This window comes from Coniosporium apollinis, assembly GCF_000281105.1.
Source record: "Coniosporium apollinis CBS 100218 chromosome Unknown supercont1.27, whole genome shotgun sequence".
Classification (NCBI taxonomy): domain Eukaryota; kingdom Fungi; phylum Ascomycota; class Dothideomycetes; genus Coniosporium; species Coniosporium apollinis.
The window spans coordinates 254285-274001 of record NW_006913289.1 but is presented as its reverse complement, the minus strand read 5'-3'; the positions used below and the strand labels follow the sequence as shown (position 1 = coordinate 274001).

Sequence of the window (19717 nt, the reverse complement as noted above, 5' to 3'; positions counted from 1 at the left end):
AGGGTTGAGAGCGCCTGGGGTAGGGATAAGGGGGGCCGTGGAACGTGGTAAGGGGATTGAGGGGGATCCCTGGTGGTAGTGCCTGTTATGGTGGGCTTGGGTCGTTGGGGCGTAGCGATGAAAGGGAAACGAACGTCGTGCCGCCAGGCTGTAAGTGGAAGGGTAACGGCGCAGTCCAGCGCGAGGGTACTTACGATAACATCCGGTACGTACTCCTGAAACATCCACGTATGCTGAAAGTGCCGAGATCCCACAGGTCCACTGCAATACACACCCGATCAGCAACTGCTCACGCTCAACTTGACGAACGCATGTAGAACGTCGCATACCTCCTGAACACCACATCCCCAATCCCAGCCGGGCTCCCCACACCCCCGATACAGTCCTGCGTAAGACACATCCCATCCACGGCGATGCTGACATGATCAACCCCAAACACCTCACCCAGCAAATACTCCCAGCCCATCACACCGGCCAGCAAGCCATTCGCGGAGCCAGGCGTCCTGCTCTCGCCACCAGGAAAGTCGGTGATGATTTCGATGAGTTTCTTTCTCGGCTTCGTGACCATAGCGCTGGATGCCTGTCCGTCCAACCCTGCACCCGCATCCCCCTCATCCACCTCAGCACTCTCCCCTCCACCCTCGCCAGCCCCAACACCACCCACGCCCGCAACCCTCAGCAGCTTCCCGCCCTCATCAACCCACACCCCCTCAAACCCCACCATCCCCCCCTCTACCCCCATCTCCCCGACCATAGGCGCGATGACCCTAACTCCATGCCACGCCTCCCTCTCGAGGTCCGCCCTTACAGACACGAGTCCAGACGCATTGGGCAGCAAGACATACTCCTCGTCATCGACGCGTGCGAGGAGCGAGACGGGGGCCGCGGGGATAGCGAGGCGGGAGGACTTGGTGAAGGTGAGGTGGGCGAGGCGATGTGTGGCTGTATGGGAGGGTTGAGCGGAGGTGGACGAGGAGGCGAGGTGGGAGGCGGGGAGGTTGGACAGGGCGAGGAGGAGGGTCGTTGTGTTTGTGATGTTGAGGTCGAGGTAGACGCCTAACGATGAGGGGGGATGCGTTAGCTGTGGTGTGGTGTGGTGTGTTGTGGCGAGGACCGGGTCGTACATTACAGCCAGCTTTGACGGCAGCTGTGGTCTTGTGCGGATGATGAGGAGTGGGTGTGTTAGGAAGTGCTTACCAGGGAAGGTTCCATCTCTTCGTAGCTGGTTGGGCGTGGAGGTCCAGCGGCCGACGTAGTGGATGAAAGGACTGCTTGCAGGAATGAACTGGAGACTGCTGGCAAGGCCGACAAGGAGCCAGAGGATGAGTCCGAGCTGCATTTTAGAAGGAACGTCGACTTTGGTGTCCTTGCAAGGTTTGAGGGAAATTACTCGAGACGAGGTTGACGGAAAAGTCGCGGCCCGCGCGGGCTGATAAGGAGAGTCACGATTGCGGATATATACAAAATAGCGCTGGAAGCCGTGCTCACAGGTCATTTAGGTCTTTGCTCTCTTACAAAACTTAGAGCAGTCAGATAAACGTCAAAAGCGTCACAAACCGTTACGCAAGCCATTGGTATCCCCAAAGCACAGCCTACGCCTTCGCATGCAAAACCATCGTACACTGCATCAACTTCGTCGCGTCTGTCATCGGCTCACATGACCCTACAGTTCTCCTCGTGCTGTTTCTGGTTACTTCTTGAAAGCCTTTCCCTATTCTTCTGCACCCTGTCACCGCCTCGCTTCAGCTCCTCCAGGCGCTCTTGAGCTTTGGGGAATTTCTGAGCTATCGATCCAGTCAGCACCACTCTCCTCGTCACCAGTCAGCAACCCATCAACTTACAAGCCGCTCTCCCATACCACCTCTTCGCCTCCTCCAAGCTCCTCGGACACCCAATCCCCACCTCAGTGAAATACCCCATGGCAAACATGGCCTTCGGCAGCGGCGGATCCGAGCACGCCGCCTTCCTCGCCCACAGATACGCCTCCGTATCGCTCTGATCCAGAATTCCCTGGCTGCCCGTCAGATACCAGCCCGACAGCGCCAATTCACTCTGATGCTCGCCCTGCGCCGCCGCACGCGTATACCACGCAATGCTCGAGCGGGCATCAATCGGCAAGCCCAGGTTCCCGTACTCGTACGCCTGCCCCAGCCTGAACTGAGAGAACTTATACCCGAGGTCCGCGGCCTGCTGGAAGAGCTGCAGCGCGTACGGCTCATCTCTAATGATCTTATCCGTGTTCGGCGGGTTCTCGTACAGCAGCCCCAGCTCATGCAGCGCATGCGGGTTCTCCTCGTCCGCCGTCTCCGCCGCGCGCTTCAGCCATGTCAGCGCATCGCCGATGTTCCTCGGCTGCCCGAGCAGGCCCTTGAGCATAATCATGCCCATTTTGTACATAGCCGGGGTATCACCCAGCGCCGCAGCGCGCTTGTACCACTGCACAGCTTTGAGCGGATCTCTGCGCGTCCCGCCGCCCTCTTCAGCGCCCATCTCGCAGCACACAGCCGTGCGGTAGGCCGAGGCTGGGTGGCCGGCTTTGGCGGCGGCTTGGTACAGGCTGAAGGCTTCTTTGGTGTCGACTTCGAGTCCGAGCAGGCCTTGGCCGTAGCAGTCGGCGAGGTAGAACATGGCGTCCGGGTAGCCGGCGTTGACGAGCTTCTTGACGATCTTGTGCGCTTCGAAGATGTATTTCTCGCGGTTCTTGGTGCGCGTGCGGGCGTCTGCTCGCCCGCCTTCGTCTGCGAGGACTGAGGCGGCTTCGACTAGTTTCTTGGCGAGGCGCAGGTGGGACTTGTACTCCGACGGCGATGCTTTGTAGATTCCTCGAAGCCTGTCGAGCTCGTCGTGCGTTACTGGGGCAGACGCTCGGCGCTCGGCTCGTGCTATGGCGTATTCGGGTACAGGAGCCGCAGCAGGCGCAGGAGCTGGATTGGTGCTGTTGTTGTACTGGCGTATGGGCGGCGGCTTTGCAGGTTGATTCGTGAGTGCGGGGTCCATCAGGCCTGGACGGACAGGTGTCGGGTGTTGTGGCAAAGCATCTGGATCGTTACGCCTCGGCGCTGCTACAGGCGGTGCTTGCTGCTGCAGTGGCATACCTGCCGTTGGCCTACCCATAGGCGGTCGTGGCCCGGGTCCCCTCTGTGCGTATGGGTCAGGTCCATCCCGACCTGTACCCTGCTCAGGCCAGCGGTTCGGTGGTGAGAAGTTCCTCACCATCGGTGGTTGTGGTTGTTGTGGTGGCCCGGGCCGGGGTCGATGGAATTGATGACTGGGCGCAGGGTAGCCCCGTGGTTGCGGAGGCTGAGTGTTGTGCATGTGATTTGGTGGAGCAATCATCCTGCTGCGGATGTCGCTGGGTGGCATACCTTTAGCAGGTGGTTGGTGATAAAATGTATTTGGCTGGAAGGGCGCCTCAACCTCATACGGTGCAGGAGTGACTTCCGGAACATCTCCAGGCATTTCAAACACAAAGCCGTTGATACCGCTGTGAGCGTTCCGGTTTTGTCCCTGAGAAACCGGCTGTGATTGAAAATTCTGCTGTTGATAACAAGATTCTGGATTTGGGGCACGATATTCTTGATTCTGTGATTGCGCTGGATTGTTCGATACGGCGTCTAGATGGTTCTCGAGCGAGTTACCACGTCGATGGCCCCGCCAATCTGCGGGCTGAGCATCGAAGTTGGGCATTTCCTCCTCGGGAGCAGCTCCAGCTCCCACACCTCCGTAGCCATCTGAGGGTTTTCGGGGGCTATCGTAGTATTGGTCGTATAACTCGCTGAGACTCTGGTGTTTCGCATGCTGCTTCTGCGGCAGCGGCGAGCCGTCAAGTTCTGGAGGGGGAATAGTCGACTGATAGTGCTCAGCCTGTCTTGCGGTCCCATTGCGACCCGAATAATTGCTGGAGGCTGTTGGAGGGCGAGGGGGAATAAAAGTGGGTGATGCGGGGCCATGATAGCCTGCCACAGGGCCTGGTTCAGGCCACTGCATCTCGAATTGTGGGACGTTGTTTGCAGGTACATTATTCGCCGCAGTTTGTGGCATCGTCATCGCTCGCTGAGGAGGATGTTGCAAGGGATTGTCTGGCATAGCGGGCGGAGCGCCATAGGCGCCATTCCTTCGGGGCTCTGCAGAGTTCGAGCGAACAGGAGGCGGACCATGCAGGTGAGCATGGGCTTGCCTCATTGTTGGGGCCTGCTCCGGACGACTTGGCCCGTTTTCAACGTAACCCGCAGGTGCTGCGCGATAGTTCTCAACTGCACGGTACTGGACCTGGTCTGGTGGACGTGATCGAACCTCCCGGTTAGACCCAGCAGTCCGCTCAGTACTTCCGCTGGATCGTGGTGCATCAGATGAAGCCTGACTTGCCTTGCTCCTCGTGCTAGAGGAGGCAGTTGGCGGTCTTGCTCGATCGCCGCTTGACCGGCCGCTCTTGATACTCATACTAGCCATGGCATCATCAACAGGGATACTCCCGGTCTTCGGTTTATCTTTCGGTTTGGGCTTCATGGGAAACATCGGAAACGGGTTGTCGAAACTGAGTGTGACAGGAGAATCTTCGCGTTGCAATATCCGCTCTTTTACTTCGCTGAGTCAGCAGTTGACGGTGATTCGGCATATCAATTGCAGTCTTACCTGGTTTCGCGCGGGACTGCGGTTTTGGCTGTGAATTGGGCGTCGCCCCATTCGGCGGTACTCCCTTGTCGTTTTTGTGTTGCTGTTGCGAACGGGGCTGCTCACCGCCTGCGGGCCTACTGCGCTCTTGGCTGTTTGTCGCCGCTGGCACTGGGGTCCGATTTTGAGGCGGCAGCGCTTGGACATCTGGACCGCGAGGCCGCTCCACTCCACGCGGGCTCTGAGTTCCCCCACGCGGAACAGAGTAAGCGTGTTGCTGTGCATAACCCTGATTGTTGTGCGCTACTGCGTGACCATTGTTCGCGTAGTAATCCCCATGGCCTTGAGGTGATGCGTGGCGGACGTTGTTTCTTGGGTCTCTATACAATGCCGGCGCGCTTTGGTACTCATTCGGGTTGCCCACGTTCCCATATGCGCCATTGTACTGCGCGTCCTGATGACCTTCCCACTGACCTCCATATCCATGCTGTTGCGGTTGACCGTATTGATCGTATTGATCGTACTGATACTCGTAAGCAGGGCTCTGCGGCGCTTGCTGATTGTAGTATGGGCGTTGCGGTGGATGATAAGCGGAAGATTGATCGTAGGCCATTGGGGACGGGTTGCGCTGGACTGGCTATTGCTTGGTCTTAGGACGGTCGTAGGCGTTAGTAGGCGCTATGAATGTCGTAGGAAGGAGGTACGGCCATAGATGTCTCCGACTCATATAGTTACTGGCGTGCTCGTAGGGTATGTGAGGTGTGCGCGCAGTCTCCAGTCCAAGCATCCGCAAAGAGCCAGGTTCTGTTGTAGCAGGTGGATGTCCTTGAGTGTGGATCTGACCCAAGCAGCCGAGGAATGTGTCTTGCGGGGGGAGAGAGCGAAAGCCGGTCAGCACCGTGAGCAGCGATTTGTTACGATAGTATTGACGGTGACCAGCACCTTGTGAGAGGATGGCCAAGTCTTTGGGAGATGCGCGCAACGTGCGTGGAGGGTCTTGAATATGACGATGTTTCAAAGAAGGTTGGCTCAAGGATCTGGCTACAAGAACCTTGTTTGGGGCACAGCCACTCAAAGAATGAAGGCTGACAGCTTAGATGAGCAGACCTGCACAGATTGGCGCTCCAGCACGCGAGTCGAGGAGCTCTCGAATGAGCTACGGTCAGGTTACAGGTACGGATTAAAGCAGGTTAAAGATTGCGGCGGTGTTTGAGGACGGAGCGGTTTCAGGTTAACGGCGGAGAGAACGACAGGAGTGTTGAAGTGCAAAGGAGCGTGGTCAGTGGTTGAAGGTCTCATACGGAGGGCCAGCAGTCGAGGCTGCCCTCGTTCTCGTGCGCGCTTCGGCAACTCCAATCAGACGTTGGATGCGACTGAGTAACTTAATGCCGATGTGCCTGCAGCAGCGCGGTCTGCGGAGCTCCGCGCACGCGAACATGGAGATTTCTTCATGCGGTCCCCCTGCAGATCGTGGCTGGTGAGCTGCACAGCCACGAACTGCGGATATGATGATTCCATGACCTGGTCGACCTCTGAAGCAAGATCAGCTCGGTCATCCACCGTCTGCTTTCAACCTTGACATTCTCCTTAATTTAGCACCCGGAACACACGCCATCCGAGCTTAGAAGACGTTCAGGTGCTTGAAACTGCAAGGTCGAACCGTGGGAGAATCATCTGACTTCGATCGACCGCCACCATGCCGACCGCGGGGACGTGGGTTAAGATGCTCGTTACGTACGTTGCATCAAGATGGGCCTTGATCGAATCGTTCTTGGAGGGCTATGCTAATGAAGCTGCCAGAGGAGCGACGCTGTGTATTGGTGGCCCGTACCTAGTATGGTATGTCACGCCGACTGAGGAAGAGCTATTCAAGGTATGCTACACACTACCAGAGGAACTCCGGCTCCGGGAATTTGACTCTAACGACCTTTGCAGAAGTACAATCCGGAACTGCAGAAGCGGTCACTGCAAAATCGGCAGCAGAAGCAGGAAGAATTCGATCACTTTGTCAACAAGCTGAAGGAGTACTCGAAGTCAGACAAGCCCAGTATGGTAACCCCGTCCAGCTTGTAAGATCTTGCCCTGTTAACATCTTTGCTTCAGTATGGGAAGCAGCAGCTGAAGATGAGGCGAAGTCGAGCGCAGCGCGGAGGGAGAAGGTGCTTCAGGAGCAACGAGGGCTTGCAGAACAGTCCGAGAGGCTGCGGCAAGAGATCAGGAGTCACTCAAGCAGGTAGTAACTGCATTTGAGGATGCTGTACAATCATTTTTCCGTCTCTTTCCGGGCTTAATACCTTCAGTTTGTACACTTCATGGTTGTCTTATAACCATATCCGCAAGCAGCCAGATCTAAACATATAGCGGACCACCACGCATATCCAATTTTGAAGAACCCACTGACGCTTGGGAGCAGTCAAACTAGATGGTGGTGACCCAACTTACTAAGTGACACCCTCAGGGGCCATACAAATACAACTGCTGTTATGGAAACCGATACTATTCATCGTCACCGCTAGGGCTGACCGCCAAGCCTTGACGTAGTTCCTGCTGGCTGCACTCGGCGGATTTTGCGCCGCAAGATCTCGTGTTTCTAACCAGATTCCCCGTCGTCGGATCTGTGCAGAACAACTGTGTTTCCATATGGCCTGACCCGCTACTCTGAGTGACTTGTCTCTTAGAGGCAAACCTCACCTTCAGCGTCCGCCGTGACGCACCTCTGCCCTCCACCATGCCGAACCCCAAGAAGCCTGCCATGGGCCCGCGCCGCAAGTCCTCCACAATGCATTACCAGACGTTCCCTACGAAGCCTCCAACCTCACGAGGTCCTCCTCCGTCGTCTGCTTCCGACACAAATGTCGACTCTCCCCAATCACGGGATAGCGCCGACTCAGCTGCCTCACAAGAACACCCGCTACCGTACAAGCAATTAGCCGTACTGGCAGTCATAGCTCTGGCAGAGCAAACTGCCTTCAACAGCATAAGTCCGTATCTACCGGACATGGCGTCGAGGTTTCCGGAGGTCGAAGAGGAAGAAATTGGGCTTTACGTGGGCATGATAGCTTCTGCCTTCGCGCTGGCACAGGTTACAACGAACTTCTTCTGGGGCTGGCTCTCGGATAGGATCGGAAGGAAACCCGTCATTCTGCTTGGAACAGTCATGACGGCGGCATGCTTCATCGGACTGGGCTTCTCAACGAGGTTGTGGCACGCCATACTTGTGCAGGTATGCATGGGTTTAGTGAACGGCAACCAAGGCATAGTCTCCACGATATTGGGCGAGATTACGGACCGCAGCAACCAGTCAACAGCATTTCAATACCTACCGGTGATCTACGGCCTTGGTGCGATTACGGGACCACTGATCGGTGGTGTGCTTGTGTTTCCAGAGAATCCGTTTAAGAAGGGACAGCCCAACCCTTACCCGTACCTTGTGCCAAACCTCGTCTCTGCTGCTCTACTGCTCCTGGACACGGTGATTGCCATGCTCTTCCTCGAGGAAAGTCTACACGAGGCGCAGAACCTTCCACCCTTAGGCAAGCGTGTCGGAAACCTCTTCACATGGATATGGCAATTCGCCAGTTCGACCAGACCAACCTACCTCCGACCACGCGCCGAGAACGGAAAGCGTCGCCATAGCAATCACGCTGACGGCACGATTGGCGACGGAGACAGTATAACAGACACGGCATCGCACCATTCTCTACCATCTCTATTACCTCAGGTCACAGGCGATGGTCTCACATACAAGCAAGTCTTCAACCGGGATACCGTCCTCCTCCTCATCACAAGCTTGATCTTCAACCTCTCAAACGTCACCTATCTCTCCCTCTACCCCATCTTCGGCCAAGCGCCCCCGCCCACAGGCCGAGCTCTCTCGCCCGAGGAAATCGGCCTCTCGCTAGCCTTCTCCGGCGTCGCTGTCATCGTGCTCCAAGTCTGCCTCTACGGCAAACTGCACGAGAAGCTGGGCTACAGGACGACCTACAAGATCAGCTTTGCAGCGTTCACGATCGGGTTCTTCCTAACACCCTGGGTCGGGTACAAGGATCCCTCAGGCACGGGGGCCAACCAGGGCAAGACGTGGCTGTGGATCGAGCTAGGGCTCATCCTAGTTATCGTCAAGATCGCTTCAGTAGGCGGGCTTGCTGCTTTCCTGCCATTAGTAAGCGCCTCCACCATCCCATCTCCCTACCTCTGCACAGAAACTGTACTGCCTCGGGACACGTCGCGAACCGTCGAGCTAACCCCCCTCCCCCAGCTCACAAACTCCTCCCCCAACCACGCCGTCCTCGGCACCCTCAACGGCCTCGCCCAAACCCTCGGCGCCGCCGGCCGCGCCGTCGGTCCCTTCATCTCTGGCGGTCTTTTCACGGCCGCGACGCACGTCAAGCCCAAGGGCGAGTTGCTTGCTTTCGGCGTCTTTGGCGGGATCGCGTTTGTGGGGTTTTTGCTGTGTTATGGCATCAGGGGCCAGAATTTGGAGGCGGATGGGGGGGATGAGGAGGAGGGGAGTGAGGAGGGGGGAAGTGAGGATGACGGCAGTGGTGAGGATGAGGACGAGGAAGGGTCTGGTCATGGGAGCTTGAGGGAAGAGGATGAAGAGGCGCCGTTGCTGCGGCGGTGATGTATGGGGATAGAATAGAGAAAGATGGGGTGTTGTCTAAGCGGCTGGGTTGCATTATGATGAGCTTTGGTATGAATAGTATCGATAGAGTATCTTCTAGCGGCGGCGTTGGCGGCGTTGTTATTAGGGTGATGGCTTGCAGAAGGCAGGGGCGGGGCCTCGATATCAGCATAGAGGCGTGGGTAATGTCCTTAGATCTGGGGAGGGTATGTATACAAGAGATCACGTGCTGTATACGCAACGACAAGAATGGCATTTTCAGGCGCTTGAACCTTAGACACCAAGGGCGCGATGCCGCGGTTTCTTCTAATATACCTATGTATGGGAGAATGAAGGATACCTCAATGCTTGTAGTACTCCACAAGCGGAACCAAGCTGTTTGTAGGGAAGCCATGGGCTGCGGCCATTGTGCTGTCCTGTGGGACAACACAGCCGCGTGCTCAGCCTCGAGCTGCACGGCAGCCATGAACTTTACCCAAGGCTGATAGGACCAGCTTGTGCTCGGAGTGTGGGTGTCAGCACAGCCTTGCGGAGAGAAAGCTCCCCGCAACTTCTCTGTTGTCCGTTTCTTTCTCGCCCTGCTCTTGAGTTTCTTCTCATCCGTCTCCTGGACCTGTGTCAAGCTTCCAGCAACGAGGCACTACTTCGTCCGCAATGACAGATCCATTTTCGATCGCTGGGAGTGCTGTCGGGGTTACTTCCCTTGGACTGACGGTCTGTCAAGGCCTCATCCGCTATTATACAGCCTACTCAGCGTACGACGACGATATCGCCGAGACTGTCGGACTGATACGTCGTCTTGAAGGCCTCTTCGTCCTGTTGAGGGATGTGCTTCAAGGACTCCCTGCAGAACAGGCCCTCCTAGTTACCCAGGTGCAGAGCTGTATGCAATCGTCCGAAGGCCGTATCAAGGCTTTAGATACTCATCTCGACAAATGCCGCGCTACTCCCTCACCTGGTGGTTCGGTGAAGCTACAACAGTCGTGGAGAAGAGGGCTCTTTCCGTTCAGAAAGCCGGTCTTGAATGCCTTGAGGGACAATGTGGAGAGCTTGCGCAGCAACTTGGTGTTGGCGGTGGAAATTCTCCAACTGTAAGAGCGCCCCCAAGGTTGCTTAGCAGACACTGACAACGACGACACAGAGCCCTCAGTGGCCAGCAATCTTCTGATCTGGACCGTCTTCTGAAGGCCGCCGCGTCGACCGCAAATGATACTGTTGAGCTCCAACGTCGCCTGGCAGCCACAGGGACACAAGTAGACGATCTTCAAGCAGAGTTCGCACCGGTGAAGAGCACAATACTAGACATTGCACCAGTGATCCGCAACAAACTGCCGAGAGTAGAGGAAACCGGCTTGAGGCTGCTGGAAAAGGCCGACACACATACGTCGGTACTAGAGGACGTTAGCTGCGCCGTTCAATCTTTACACACCGGTTTCAACTCTCGCTTACCAAGTATTGAGACGAAGATTGATCAGTTGCCTGATCAAATTCAGGAGCGTATCCTGGTCACATTCGAAACGTGTGTGCAGCAGCTCATCCATTCACGCTTGATGCCGTCCGCCACCTCAGCTACAAGCTTAGAAGAAGTCGGTCGACTGGTAGGTAGCCGATCCGGTCACGGTTGTTTTATCTTACCTAACCGAAGTAGGAGTCAGACATGCAGGAAACCAGCCGGCACTTACTTCAGAGTCCCAGCTTCCTCAAGGATACTTGCGACGCTGTCCAGCGATCCAATCCGGACTTCATGGGTCGCAGCAGCAACACAACACTTTCGTCGTTCGGTGAGCCGCTCTGTAATTGCAGAGCAGGTGTTCGAAGCCGCAACCAGAAAGGCTTAACGCGGTCAATAACCATCTTCCACTCCACAGAGGTCACACATCGCCGCGACTGTCCCTGGTTCAGAACGGCAAAGCGTACCACGACGCTTGGACTGAGTCTGCCCTTCTCCGCGTACTGGCTGAACAAAATAGTACAATTTACTATGACGGTCTCTAAGGGAGCTGGAGCGCTGTCAATTAGTCCCGCCTTGATCTTCCGTGCTACCGTCCCGTCCGACTCTCCTGCTTTCAAACTCGTAGATAGTCTGTTTTATAGAGGTCGCCGTCAACTCACATGTGTGGATTTCAAAAACACCATACGGCAACTAGGAAGGCTTTTCCAGGAGGACGGGGCCTCGCCAGGTGATGTAGAGGATGTGAATGGAGAGACCTTGCTGACAGTATGCGATTTCCTGGCATTATCGATATGCCATTACTAACGTTAATACGCAGTATGCTCTCTCAGCCTGCTCTTCCGCCTCTATGGTCGAGCGCTGGGAACGCGACGTCTTTGAAAGCTATCGTGAGTTCCTTCTGGAGTTAATTCGTATAGGTGTACCGCTTGACGCTGTAGATTCACATGGAAGGTCAGTCTGCTGGATCGCCCACTATTCTCCGGATGTGCTTACTGATCAACGTAGGAGTGTATTGGATAATCTTTTCGTCAGCTACACGGCCCCTTACTGGCTTACTAGGGCCGACGGTGAATATGATCTGTCGCGCATATACTCTATCGCCAACTCGCTGCGTGATCGGGGGGCGGACTGGGTCAATTGCCATGCTTGGCGTGGTAGCCCTGTAGATGCTTTGCATGTTGCTGATTGGCTCGCAAGATTTGAAGATATGGCAGAAGGTGAGTTGATCATAAGTGCTATTAGATCAAGTACTGAGCCTGCCGGGCCAGTCGCGCAGTGCGGGAAGCTTAGTACAGCAATCCTCTCGAGGTCCTCGGATGAAGTAAGACGACTGCTTCGCCGCTTTCCAGCTCCACTCCATGAGCGCGACGCACTTGGGTTTACGCCCCTTCACCTAGCCGCTGATCAGCCTGAGCTGTTAGCTCTGCTACTTGACTCAGGTTTTAAAGCGGTTCTTGACACGAAGGATGAGTTCGGATACCCTCCCGTTTTTCATGCTAGCGCTCGCAACAACTTGCCGGCATTGCGGCTTCTTCTCGATGCTGACTGCGCACTCAACGTCAATATCTTGGATACAGCGATCGAGGACTCCTGGCACGATGACGTCCTTCACCTGCTAATCGATACGTTGGCGGACAGACGAAAACGCCTCTCAGAGTTTACCTTGGAACACTTGGGATCCGCCTCCCAGGAGCAGCTGTGGCAGCTTAACCTGCAGAGCCATACAGTTCTCGACCGACAAGCATACGATGTTTGTCAAGCTCTGGACGTAGTCGGTATTCCTATCCCGGCCGCAATTAAATGTTCCGGGCTCGGAACGACTGTCTACCATGGTCGGTTTAATTACCATGGTAGAGAGGCATTTGAGGAATATCTAGCGGATAAAATCTACGAAGCGGGCTTTCATGATATCGACAGTCCGGATTGCGATGGTTGGACACCTCTATCTTATACACTTTTCGGTGATCTTAGGAGATCGTTGGATACAATCAGATTCGTCTTTTGGCTATTGGAGAAAGGCGCAAGCTTGACTCGACGTCTGCCAGACTGCTCCGGAGCGGATGTTGAAGAACAGTCGACTGTGAGGCCGTGGACCACCGCTGCACATGTAATTGGATCAGGCTTGGGCAGGGGATTGGCCCGCCATGTGAACAACCGGCTCGTCTACAGAATCGAAAACAGAGCAGCTGTCCCAGGATTGTATCTCGGTAATGACGTAGAACGCCTACTTGCCATCATTTTAAGGCCGAGCATCTTCGACACATGTCGATGCGCGTGTTCAACGAGCGGTTGCAGTCCTGCAGCAAATCTCATGAACGGTTTCATAATCGGCCTGAAACTCGGCAGTAAACTCTACATTAGACCGCTTCGAGACTTCGAACTTTCTTTGACCGAGATGCTTGTTACTGCAGGTGGAATGGACAAGAAGACTTCAGCGAGGGTTGCTCTCGAGCTGATCCGTCTAAAGACATTTGAAGAGTTAGAGCTTACACACACTTGCTGTAAGGGAGAGATCTACTACTTGCGGCAGAGTCAACCTCCCATGCCGGACGAGACTGAGATCGACGAGATCCAGGAGGAGCAGCGCATCTTTATCGCGCAGCTGGAAGATCTTGTAGCGGAATTCAGCTTTGAGTTCGAGAAGCGGCAAGAACCACTCCTAGAATTCTTGGACGGCTACTGGACAGAAAGAATGAAGGAGGTACTGGCCGAGCCGTACTCATCCGATGAAGAGGCAATTAGGCAAATCGAGGAACTTGGTGTCAAGATTCAAAGGCAGACTATCGGGGGCACATCTGCTCAAACACTTCCAGGATCACACGATTGAGCGGATACGCCAGATATTCGCCTTACGACAAGCGCGGATCTTCTTCGAGAGGGTGACTGCAACTCCGTCACCCAGCTATGGACGCCTTCCTCTCACCGGCAAGACGAAAGGACATGTTGCGTTGCCGCGAATTATTGCTCACACTGTACGGAACTTCCACACTGCAGGAGTGTGAGCCTACGCTGCAGTTCTCTAACTACGGAACGTCTGAAATCGCAAGCAGCTCTCTCGAGCTGCGGCTCTTAGCGGCCGGGCGCGCGCTTCGGGGAACTTATCGTGTCGTACACGTAATATTTGTTCGAAGAACAAGCCGATTTTCTGAACGCGTCGATGTCCGAACATTGGTGTTTCCTACCTCGAAGCAGACGAAAGCTGGACATCACCGCAGAATTCGGCCTCTTACGAAGCAACCAGCACCCTGAGACAACCACTCGTGCGCTTCATTGTTTCCGCAACCAGAATCGAGCTCGATGCAACAACTTTCGTCAGGCTGTGCGAAGCGACTGCTGCAAGTCACGCCTGAAGCGCTCTTGGCGGTTGCGAAATCAGTGTGAAAAAACTACGCCTCCAACAGTCCGTATCAGAGGCGACATGTAACGAACATCACAGCGAAAGGCATTCCAGGAACAATGATGACAACTGATAGAACATATACTATTCCGCCAGGTTTGAATAGTCTGGCTCCTGGCTGCATCCCCAGCGTCGCCGCAGCAAGCCGCTTGGGATCATTCCGCCGCACATTGCGGCGGGCCATGGTTACGAACATCTGAAAACAAGGCCCGAAAGCCCCGACGCCCATACGGCCATTCATCGAATGTAACGGGAAAAAGGGATGTGGAGCGTCTTGCAGCTGAGTCCGGCGCACATCGAGGGGTTGGCACACAGGCCGCATGTGCGATGACAAGATAAGGTGGCGTGGGCACAAACACTTAGAAATTGAGCTCGAGACCTGGGTGAAAGGGTCGACAGACTAAGAAGCACAGTAACAATAGAGTGTATGTTATTTCGCAAGAACCGGGTCGCATATGGATGTGAAGTCGACGTGTATACAGTGTAGCAGCCCTGCTTCGCTGTTGATCTTATGCGCCCGCCTGAACCAGCTCTGTGATCTTGCCCTCGATCGCCTTGTCGTCCAGTCCTGTCTCCAGTCAGCGCTTGCTTCTCCAGGCAGCGCGGCACAGCCCACTTACCCTTCAATGGCACCATTTTCTCCTTGCCGAACTCTACCGGATCGTTGGTCAGCCTTGTCAAAGCACTCGCATGCTCCCTATCCCGCACTCGATGTACCTACCGTACCGCGCATACACCTTTGGCTCCACGCCTAGTGCCTCTCTTATCATGATCGGGGTGTGTGGGTTGTGCTTCTTCATCGTGGGGTACGTTCGTGTGAGGAATGACCTGCTCGAATCCTCCATTAGCGAAGTTCTTGCTATAGATACTGCGAGGTCCTGGAACAGCAGCGCAACGGAGGGCTCTGGATATTGGGATTGCGTACCGCGCAGCAGCGCTATGCTCCGAGGACTGGCATAGCAGGAACCGTATCTCCTTCAAGCTCTTCGTGAAGGCGTACTTGCTGGCCATCGTGGCAGGGTGACACGGGCAGTGTCGGCGACGGTGATGCAGCAGTGCTTCAGTCCGAAGCTTGAGGTCAACCGGCTGCATAAAGTTATGCAGGCCTGCGATGCCGGACATCAACCGGGCGGGCCTCCGCCTCAACTGTCGGCACGGGCATTGGGAGCGACATCTGTTTGACTGTCGTATACCGACCACCTTCTCTGTGCTTCCACTCTTCCGCCCATCCTCCTCGAAGTCTCCAGCTGCATTGCCAACATGGCTCCGAAATCCCCATTCCGCGCCTTCCAGCTCACCTCTCGCACCCTCCGCCAGTCCCTCTTCCGCCAACCAGTCCGACGCCGCATCACCACCGCAGAGACCACTGTTGAGCCGCCCAGCAACTTGAACGCATTCCAGCGGCTATGGCGGAGTCCGATTGGGCCTAAGACGGTGCATTTCTGGTAAGCCCATGCTGCGACGGACGTACGGAGGGGAGAAAACAGCTCCGTATATGCAAACACGGAAGAAATAATTGCTAAGTCCCACTCTCCTACAGGGCGCCAATCTTCAAAGTAAGCCTTTCCCTTCCAACTACCATCTTTGCGCCCGAACATCCTTGCGCCCACTCCCCTACGCGTAGCTATTAGAACTTCCGAAGTGCCTCACCGCGCCCCAACAACTTTGCGCTGACCTCCCGTGCCTCAATAGTGGGGCGTCGTGCTCACAGGCATATCCGACTTCGCGCGTCCCGCCGAGTCTCTCTCTTTGACCCAGAATCTCGCCCTGATGGCAACCGGCGCGATCTGGACGCGCTGGTGCTTCGTTATCAAGCCGAGGAACATCTTGTACGTTCCCTGCCCCATCACCCCGCCCCCGCCTGGAAACAACACAAAGCGATGCAGGATCTGAGTGGGCTGATCTGACCTCCGCAACTACAGCCTGGCTTCTGTGAATTTCCTCCTGTTCTGCGTCGGGGCTACCCAGGTTGGGCGCATCCTCTCGTATCATCAGAGTATTAAGAATAGCACGTTCCCAGAGGAGGCGAAGAAGGCGGCCAAGCATGAGGGGAAGATTGCGGAGGGGATTGTTAAGGATCCTGAGGGCGCGGTCAAGAAGGCTGAGGCGCCGATTAAGGCTTGAGCGCCATAAATCATGGTGTCTTCGAAGGGCAAACTGGGTACCGTATGAGGGAATGAAAACTAGGGGGTATGGACATACTTTGATCTCTCAACGTTCAAAGACAGGTGCGAACTGCGGGGCTTCTGCGAATTGTGGATTAGATGTCTGCGCAGTCTTTTTACTAGACACAACATGCTTTATGTTCACCAGGTATATTTGAGTCTATCTATCACTATTTTGAGTTCCTCAGTTCAATCCCAAGACCCGACCCCTTCTGTTTGTTCGATGGTAATGCCTAGAACGGCACCGATACGTTGGCGTTGGACAGAGGGAGAAAACCCTTGGGATCTGTATCGGGACATGCTTGGAGTAGATAATTTGCCGTACGAACATTATGTATCAATCATTCATGATCGCTACTACCTTGTACATGAAAGCGCTCTGTTTGGGAGTTTCCCGAAGATTATGGATGATGACGGCTAGCTATCCCCCCTCGACCACCCAAAGGGCGTCGATACCTACTGGTGAAGATTCTCGGCACGTCCTTCGGACCGCCAATAACACTTCTCATGCTGTTTTGATACGAGATTTCGAAGCTTGTATTGAAAACTGTAAAACGTGTATTCACGTGACAGTCATGATAGGTACCGCCTAGGCGCGGAGCGCAAGGCGACACATAGATTCAATCTACGCGCCCAGCTTGCCTTGCTCAGGCTGCACGCAGCTGCGTTAGGTTCAATTCGGTGTGCCATGCTTCATATAAGGCTCTCCGCGAGGTCAATGATTATAGCCTTGCTGCCTGATTGATCAGCCTTGCGTTTGCACTTCACTTAAGCCTTGTCTCAGTCCACGCCGCATTTCCACTGGTATCTTCTTGTGCTCCAAAGAAACTACCTACCTCTGCTACTTGGTCCTGATTGCATCTTCGTAATGAAAGCGCACCACTTCATCATCTCGCTCTTCGCCATCGCAGCGGTAGCAACCCTCCCGCCCGCGACAGCTGATGAGCCCACCATGCCGCCCTCGGTTCCCCCTTCAGCACACTTCCTCCAGACGCCGATCGATCACATAGCCAACTTCTTCAAGGGCTTCTCAGCCGGCACGGTGAAGGCTCTCTCCGATATGCCAGACAGTGTTGACGCCATTGCTCGCAGCGCCCAAACGCTGAAGGATTCCACTCAGACTGCTCTTGGAGATCTGAAGGACAAACTCGTGGCCGTCGACTACGAAGAACTGCCAAAGCAGGCCAGAGACTATATCGCGACCTACATCAAGGAGCATCCCTATCAGACAGCCTTCCACATCGCCAACGGAATCGTCTACTTCACCCCCGCCGCCTTGACCTCCCCGGTCCTCTCGTTGCTAGGCTTCACGTCGCAGGGGCCGCGTGCCGGTAAGCCACACCCAACCTATCCTACAGCCACTGCTAATGTTTCATTTTGTGTTCGCAGCGTCAGTAGCGAGCGGCATCATGAGCACATTCGGCACCGGCGCAGCGAGAGGCGTCTTTGCTACTGCGCAGAGTGCTGCTATGGGGGGTTATGGTGCTGGAGCGGTGAACGGCTTGACGAGGGCGGGGAGTATTCTCGCGGGGGCTGCACAGCTGTGGAGGCCGGCACAGGGCAAGAAAGACCACACGGCGAGTACGGAGGATGGTGGTGGTCAAATTGGGAGTAAGCTGTGATAGTGGAGGTGGTTTGCGATGGAGTGAGAAGGGAGACTGCGCCAGCTGGAGATGCAGAGAGAGGTCCTGCATGAACTGGGAGTTCTGGCCGAGCAAGAGTTCCGAAAAGAAGGCATGCAGCGTTGAACACGACGACGAAGGATGGTAAGAGTCTTCTTAGTGATGAGATGCTAGCAATAATGCTGGAAAGGTTAAGGACAGCTTGGTAGACCTGCCTTACTAGTCCTCCATCTCCTCCACCTCCTCCTCAACCACACTCTCCTCCTCAGTCCCAAGATCACTCAACTCGCTCTCCTCTTCACTCTCCTCCTGCCTCCCCCTCTTCTTCGCCTTCCCCTTCCTCTTCGCCGGACTCGGCCCACCACTCCCCCCCTTCCTCCCCCCAACCCTCTTAACCAAATGCTCAATCGGACACCCCTTACCCCAGCCCTCGCTGCTCTCCCCCGTGATAGCCCTGCATCTCGGACACGACTTGCCATGCTTGATCAGCAGCTGGTGCAGCGGGTACTTGAGTTCATCCGGGACTCTAACCTCACAATGCGCGTAGGTCGTGTTGCGCGTCGCCTTGTCCGGCGGCACCCACCCGAGCCACTTGCACAGCCGGAAGACGTGCGTGTCGACAGCGAAGGAGGGGCGCTGGAGACAGAACAGCAGCACGCAGCTGGCGGTCTTGGGGCCGATGCCGGGGTACTTGATGAGGTGCTGAAACGCGTCTTCGCTCTCCATCTGGTGCAGGTGGTCGAGGCTCAGGACGCCCTCGTCCGCACGCGCGATCTCGGCGTCCGTGGCTTCCTTGGACGAGTTCTCTGCACCGGCGGGCATTGCAGACGACGACGTGGTCAACGCCTTCCGCCGTGCCTGGTTCTCGGCATACACCATGTCGAGGATCTTTTTGATGTCCTTGCTCTTCACGTCCGCGAGGCCTCCACTCTTGATCGCCTCGAACACGTCCGCGAGGTCCGCGCGCCGCACTGCGTCCCAGTCGACCGAGCCTTTCCCGACGCCGGACTGCAGGACGCCGAAGCGCTCGACGAGGCCTTTGAAGGCGCGGCTGCTGTTTGCGCCGTTTGTGGCGGCGCTGAGACGCGTGCGGATTAGCGCGTCCAGCACGCTGGGGACCTCGCCGCAGCCGGACACGGTGAGGGAGGGGATTGGTATCTCTTTGGGGGCGGTGACTTTGCCGTGCACTTTGCTGAGTGCGTCGACGACTTCTTGGCATTCCGCAGGTGTGGGGTGGGGCCAGTCGGGGTAGGGCGTCTCGCCTTTCTTCAGGCCGTAGTTGTTCGACTTTTCTTTTTTCGCGCTGCTCGTCCGCTTCTTGGGGGTTTCCTCGGGCGCGGCAGAGGCAGTAGGGTCGCCGATGTCGTTCTTCCCCGATAGCTGAGCGAGTTTGGTTACCAGTGGTTTGGCTTCCTCGAGTGCAGATGAGAGCTCGGCCTTCTTGGTCGCGTTGCGCGTCTTTCTTTTCTTAGGCGTTGGCTCGGCCTCTTGCTTGACCTTCGACTCCTGAGCTGTTGCCGCTTTGCCAAGATTGTGAGGCAGCTCGTCGTTGTCTTCGTCCGCCTCTTCCTCCTCCTTGGCGGCGGTTCTTGTGCGCTTGCGTGAGGTATTTGGCGTGGCGGGCTCCTTCTTCACGTGGTCCTTCTTGTCGGTTCGCGCAGTTTTCCGGGCAGGAGTTCTTCTCTTGGGTGCCTGCTTTTCCGCGAGCGCAGGACTTGGCGGAGGGCTGGAAAGCTGCTGAGGCTCGTCCTGGACTTCACTTGTACCAGCAGCAGCACCAGCTTTTGCAGCCGAAGAGCGAGTGGTTCTAGCCATGATGGCGAAACGAGGCGCAAAGAACTTATG

At 55.8% G+C, this 19717-nt stretch overlaps 9 protein-coding genes across 9 annotated transcripts in view; 5 read left to right on the top strand and 4 right to left on the bottom strand.

Moving 5' to 3' along the window:
• The window catches only part of W97_05526 (uncharacterized protein), a gene marked incomplete at both ends in the record, with an annotated part of 2148 nt that extends 809 nt beyond the window's left edge, over positions 1-1339 (bottom strand). The window contains 3 exons of the mRNA XM_007783556.1: positions 195-261; positions 330-1056; positions 1198-1339. Coding sequence (XP_007781746.1) covers positions 195-261; positions 330-1056; positions 1198-1339 — 936 coding nt within the window. The remainder of the gene's footprint in view (positions 1-194; positions 262-329; positions 1057-1197) is intronic.
• A 314-nt stretch (positions 1340-1653) lies between these two features.
• On the bottom strand, positions 1654-5224 carry W97_05525 (uncharacterized protein; the record flags this gene model as incomplete). Its single annotated transcript, XM_007783555.1, has 3 exons — positions 1654-1784; positions 1842-4580; positions 4633-5224. 3 exons carry the CDS (start codon positions 5222-5224, stop codon positions 1654-1656), a joined length of 3462 nt encoding a protein of 1153 aa, XP_007781745.1.
• Positions 5225-6307: 1083 nt separating this feature from the next.
• W97_05524 (uncharacterized protein) lies at positions 6308-6848 on the top strand (the record flags this gene model as incomplete). The annotated part of the gene is made up of 4 exons (XM_007783554.1): positions 6308-6345; positions 6412-6484; positions 6547-6658; positions 6715-6848. The coding sequence occupies 4 exons, from the start codon at positions 6308-6310 to the stop codon at positions 6846-6848; spliced, it is 357 nt and encodes a 118-aa protein (XP_007781744.1).
• A 491-nt stretch (positions 6849-7339) lies between these two features.
• Positions 7340-9235, top strand: W97_05523 (uncharacterized protein; the record flags this gene model as incomplete). Its single annotated transcript, XM_007783553.1, has 2 exons — positions 7340-8773; positions 8870-9235. 2 exons carry the CDS (start codon positions 7340-7342, stop codon positions 9233-9235), a joined length of 1800 nt encoding a protein of 599 aa, XP_007781743.1.
• A 654-nt stretch (positions 9236-9889) lies between these two features.
• On the top strand, positions 9890-13515 carry W97_05522 (uncharacterized protein; the record flags this gene model as incomplete). Its single annotated transcript, XM_007783552.1, has 6 exons — positions 9890-10326; positions 10377-10833; positions 10884-11453; positions 11506-11639; positions 11694-11905; positions 11957-13515. The coding sequence occupies 6 exons, from the start codon at positions 9890-9892 to the stop codon at positions 13513-13515; spliced, it is 3369 nt and encodes a 1122-aa protein (XP_007781742.1).
• Positions 13516-14594: 1079 nt separating this feature from the next.
• Positions 14595-15096, bottom strand: W97_05521 (NADH dehydrogenase (ubiquinone) 1 alpha subcomplex 2; the record flags this gene model as incomplete). Its single annotated transcript, XM_007783551.1, has 4 exons — positions 14595-14653; positions 14706-14738; positions 14807-14913; positions 15011-15096. The coding sequence occupies 4 exons, from the start codon at positions 15094-15096 to the stop codon at positions 14595-14597; spliced, it is 285 nt and encodes a 94-aa protein (XP_007781741.1).
• Positions 15097-15345: 249 nt separating this feature from the next.
• Positions 15346-16209, top strand: W97_05520 (uncharacterized protein; the record flags this gene model as incomplete). The annotated part of the gene is made up of 4 exons (XM_007783550.1): positions 15346-15530; positions 15626-15641; positions 15778-15914; positions 16008-16209. The coding sequence occupies 4 exons, from the start codon at positions 15346-15348 to the stop codon at positions 16207-16209; spliced, it is 540 nt and encodes a 179-aa protein (XP_007781740.1).
• Positions 16210-17118: 909 nt separating this feature from the next.
• W97_05519 (uncharacterized protein) lies at positions 17119-17872 on the top strand (the record flags this gene model as incomplete). Its single annotated transcript, XM_007783549.1, has 2 exons — positions 17119-17581; positions 17640-17872. 2 exons carry the CDS (start codon positions 17119-17121, stop codon positions 17870-17872), a joined length of 696 nt encoding a protein of 231 aa, XP_007781739.1.
• A 219-nt stretch (positions 17873-18091) lies between these two features.
• Positions 18092-19687, bottom strand: W97_05518 (uncharacterized protein; the record flags this gene model as incomplete). The annotated part of the gene is made up of 1 exon (XM_007783548.1): positions 18092-19687. The coding sequence occupies one exon, from the start codon at positions 19685-19687 to the stop codon at positions 18092-18094; it is 1596 nt and encodes a 531-aa protein (XP_007781738.1).
• Positions 19688-19717: the final 30 nt, after the last annotated feature.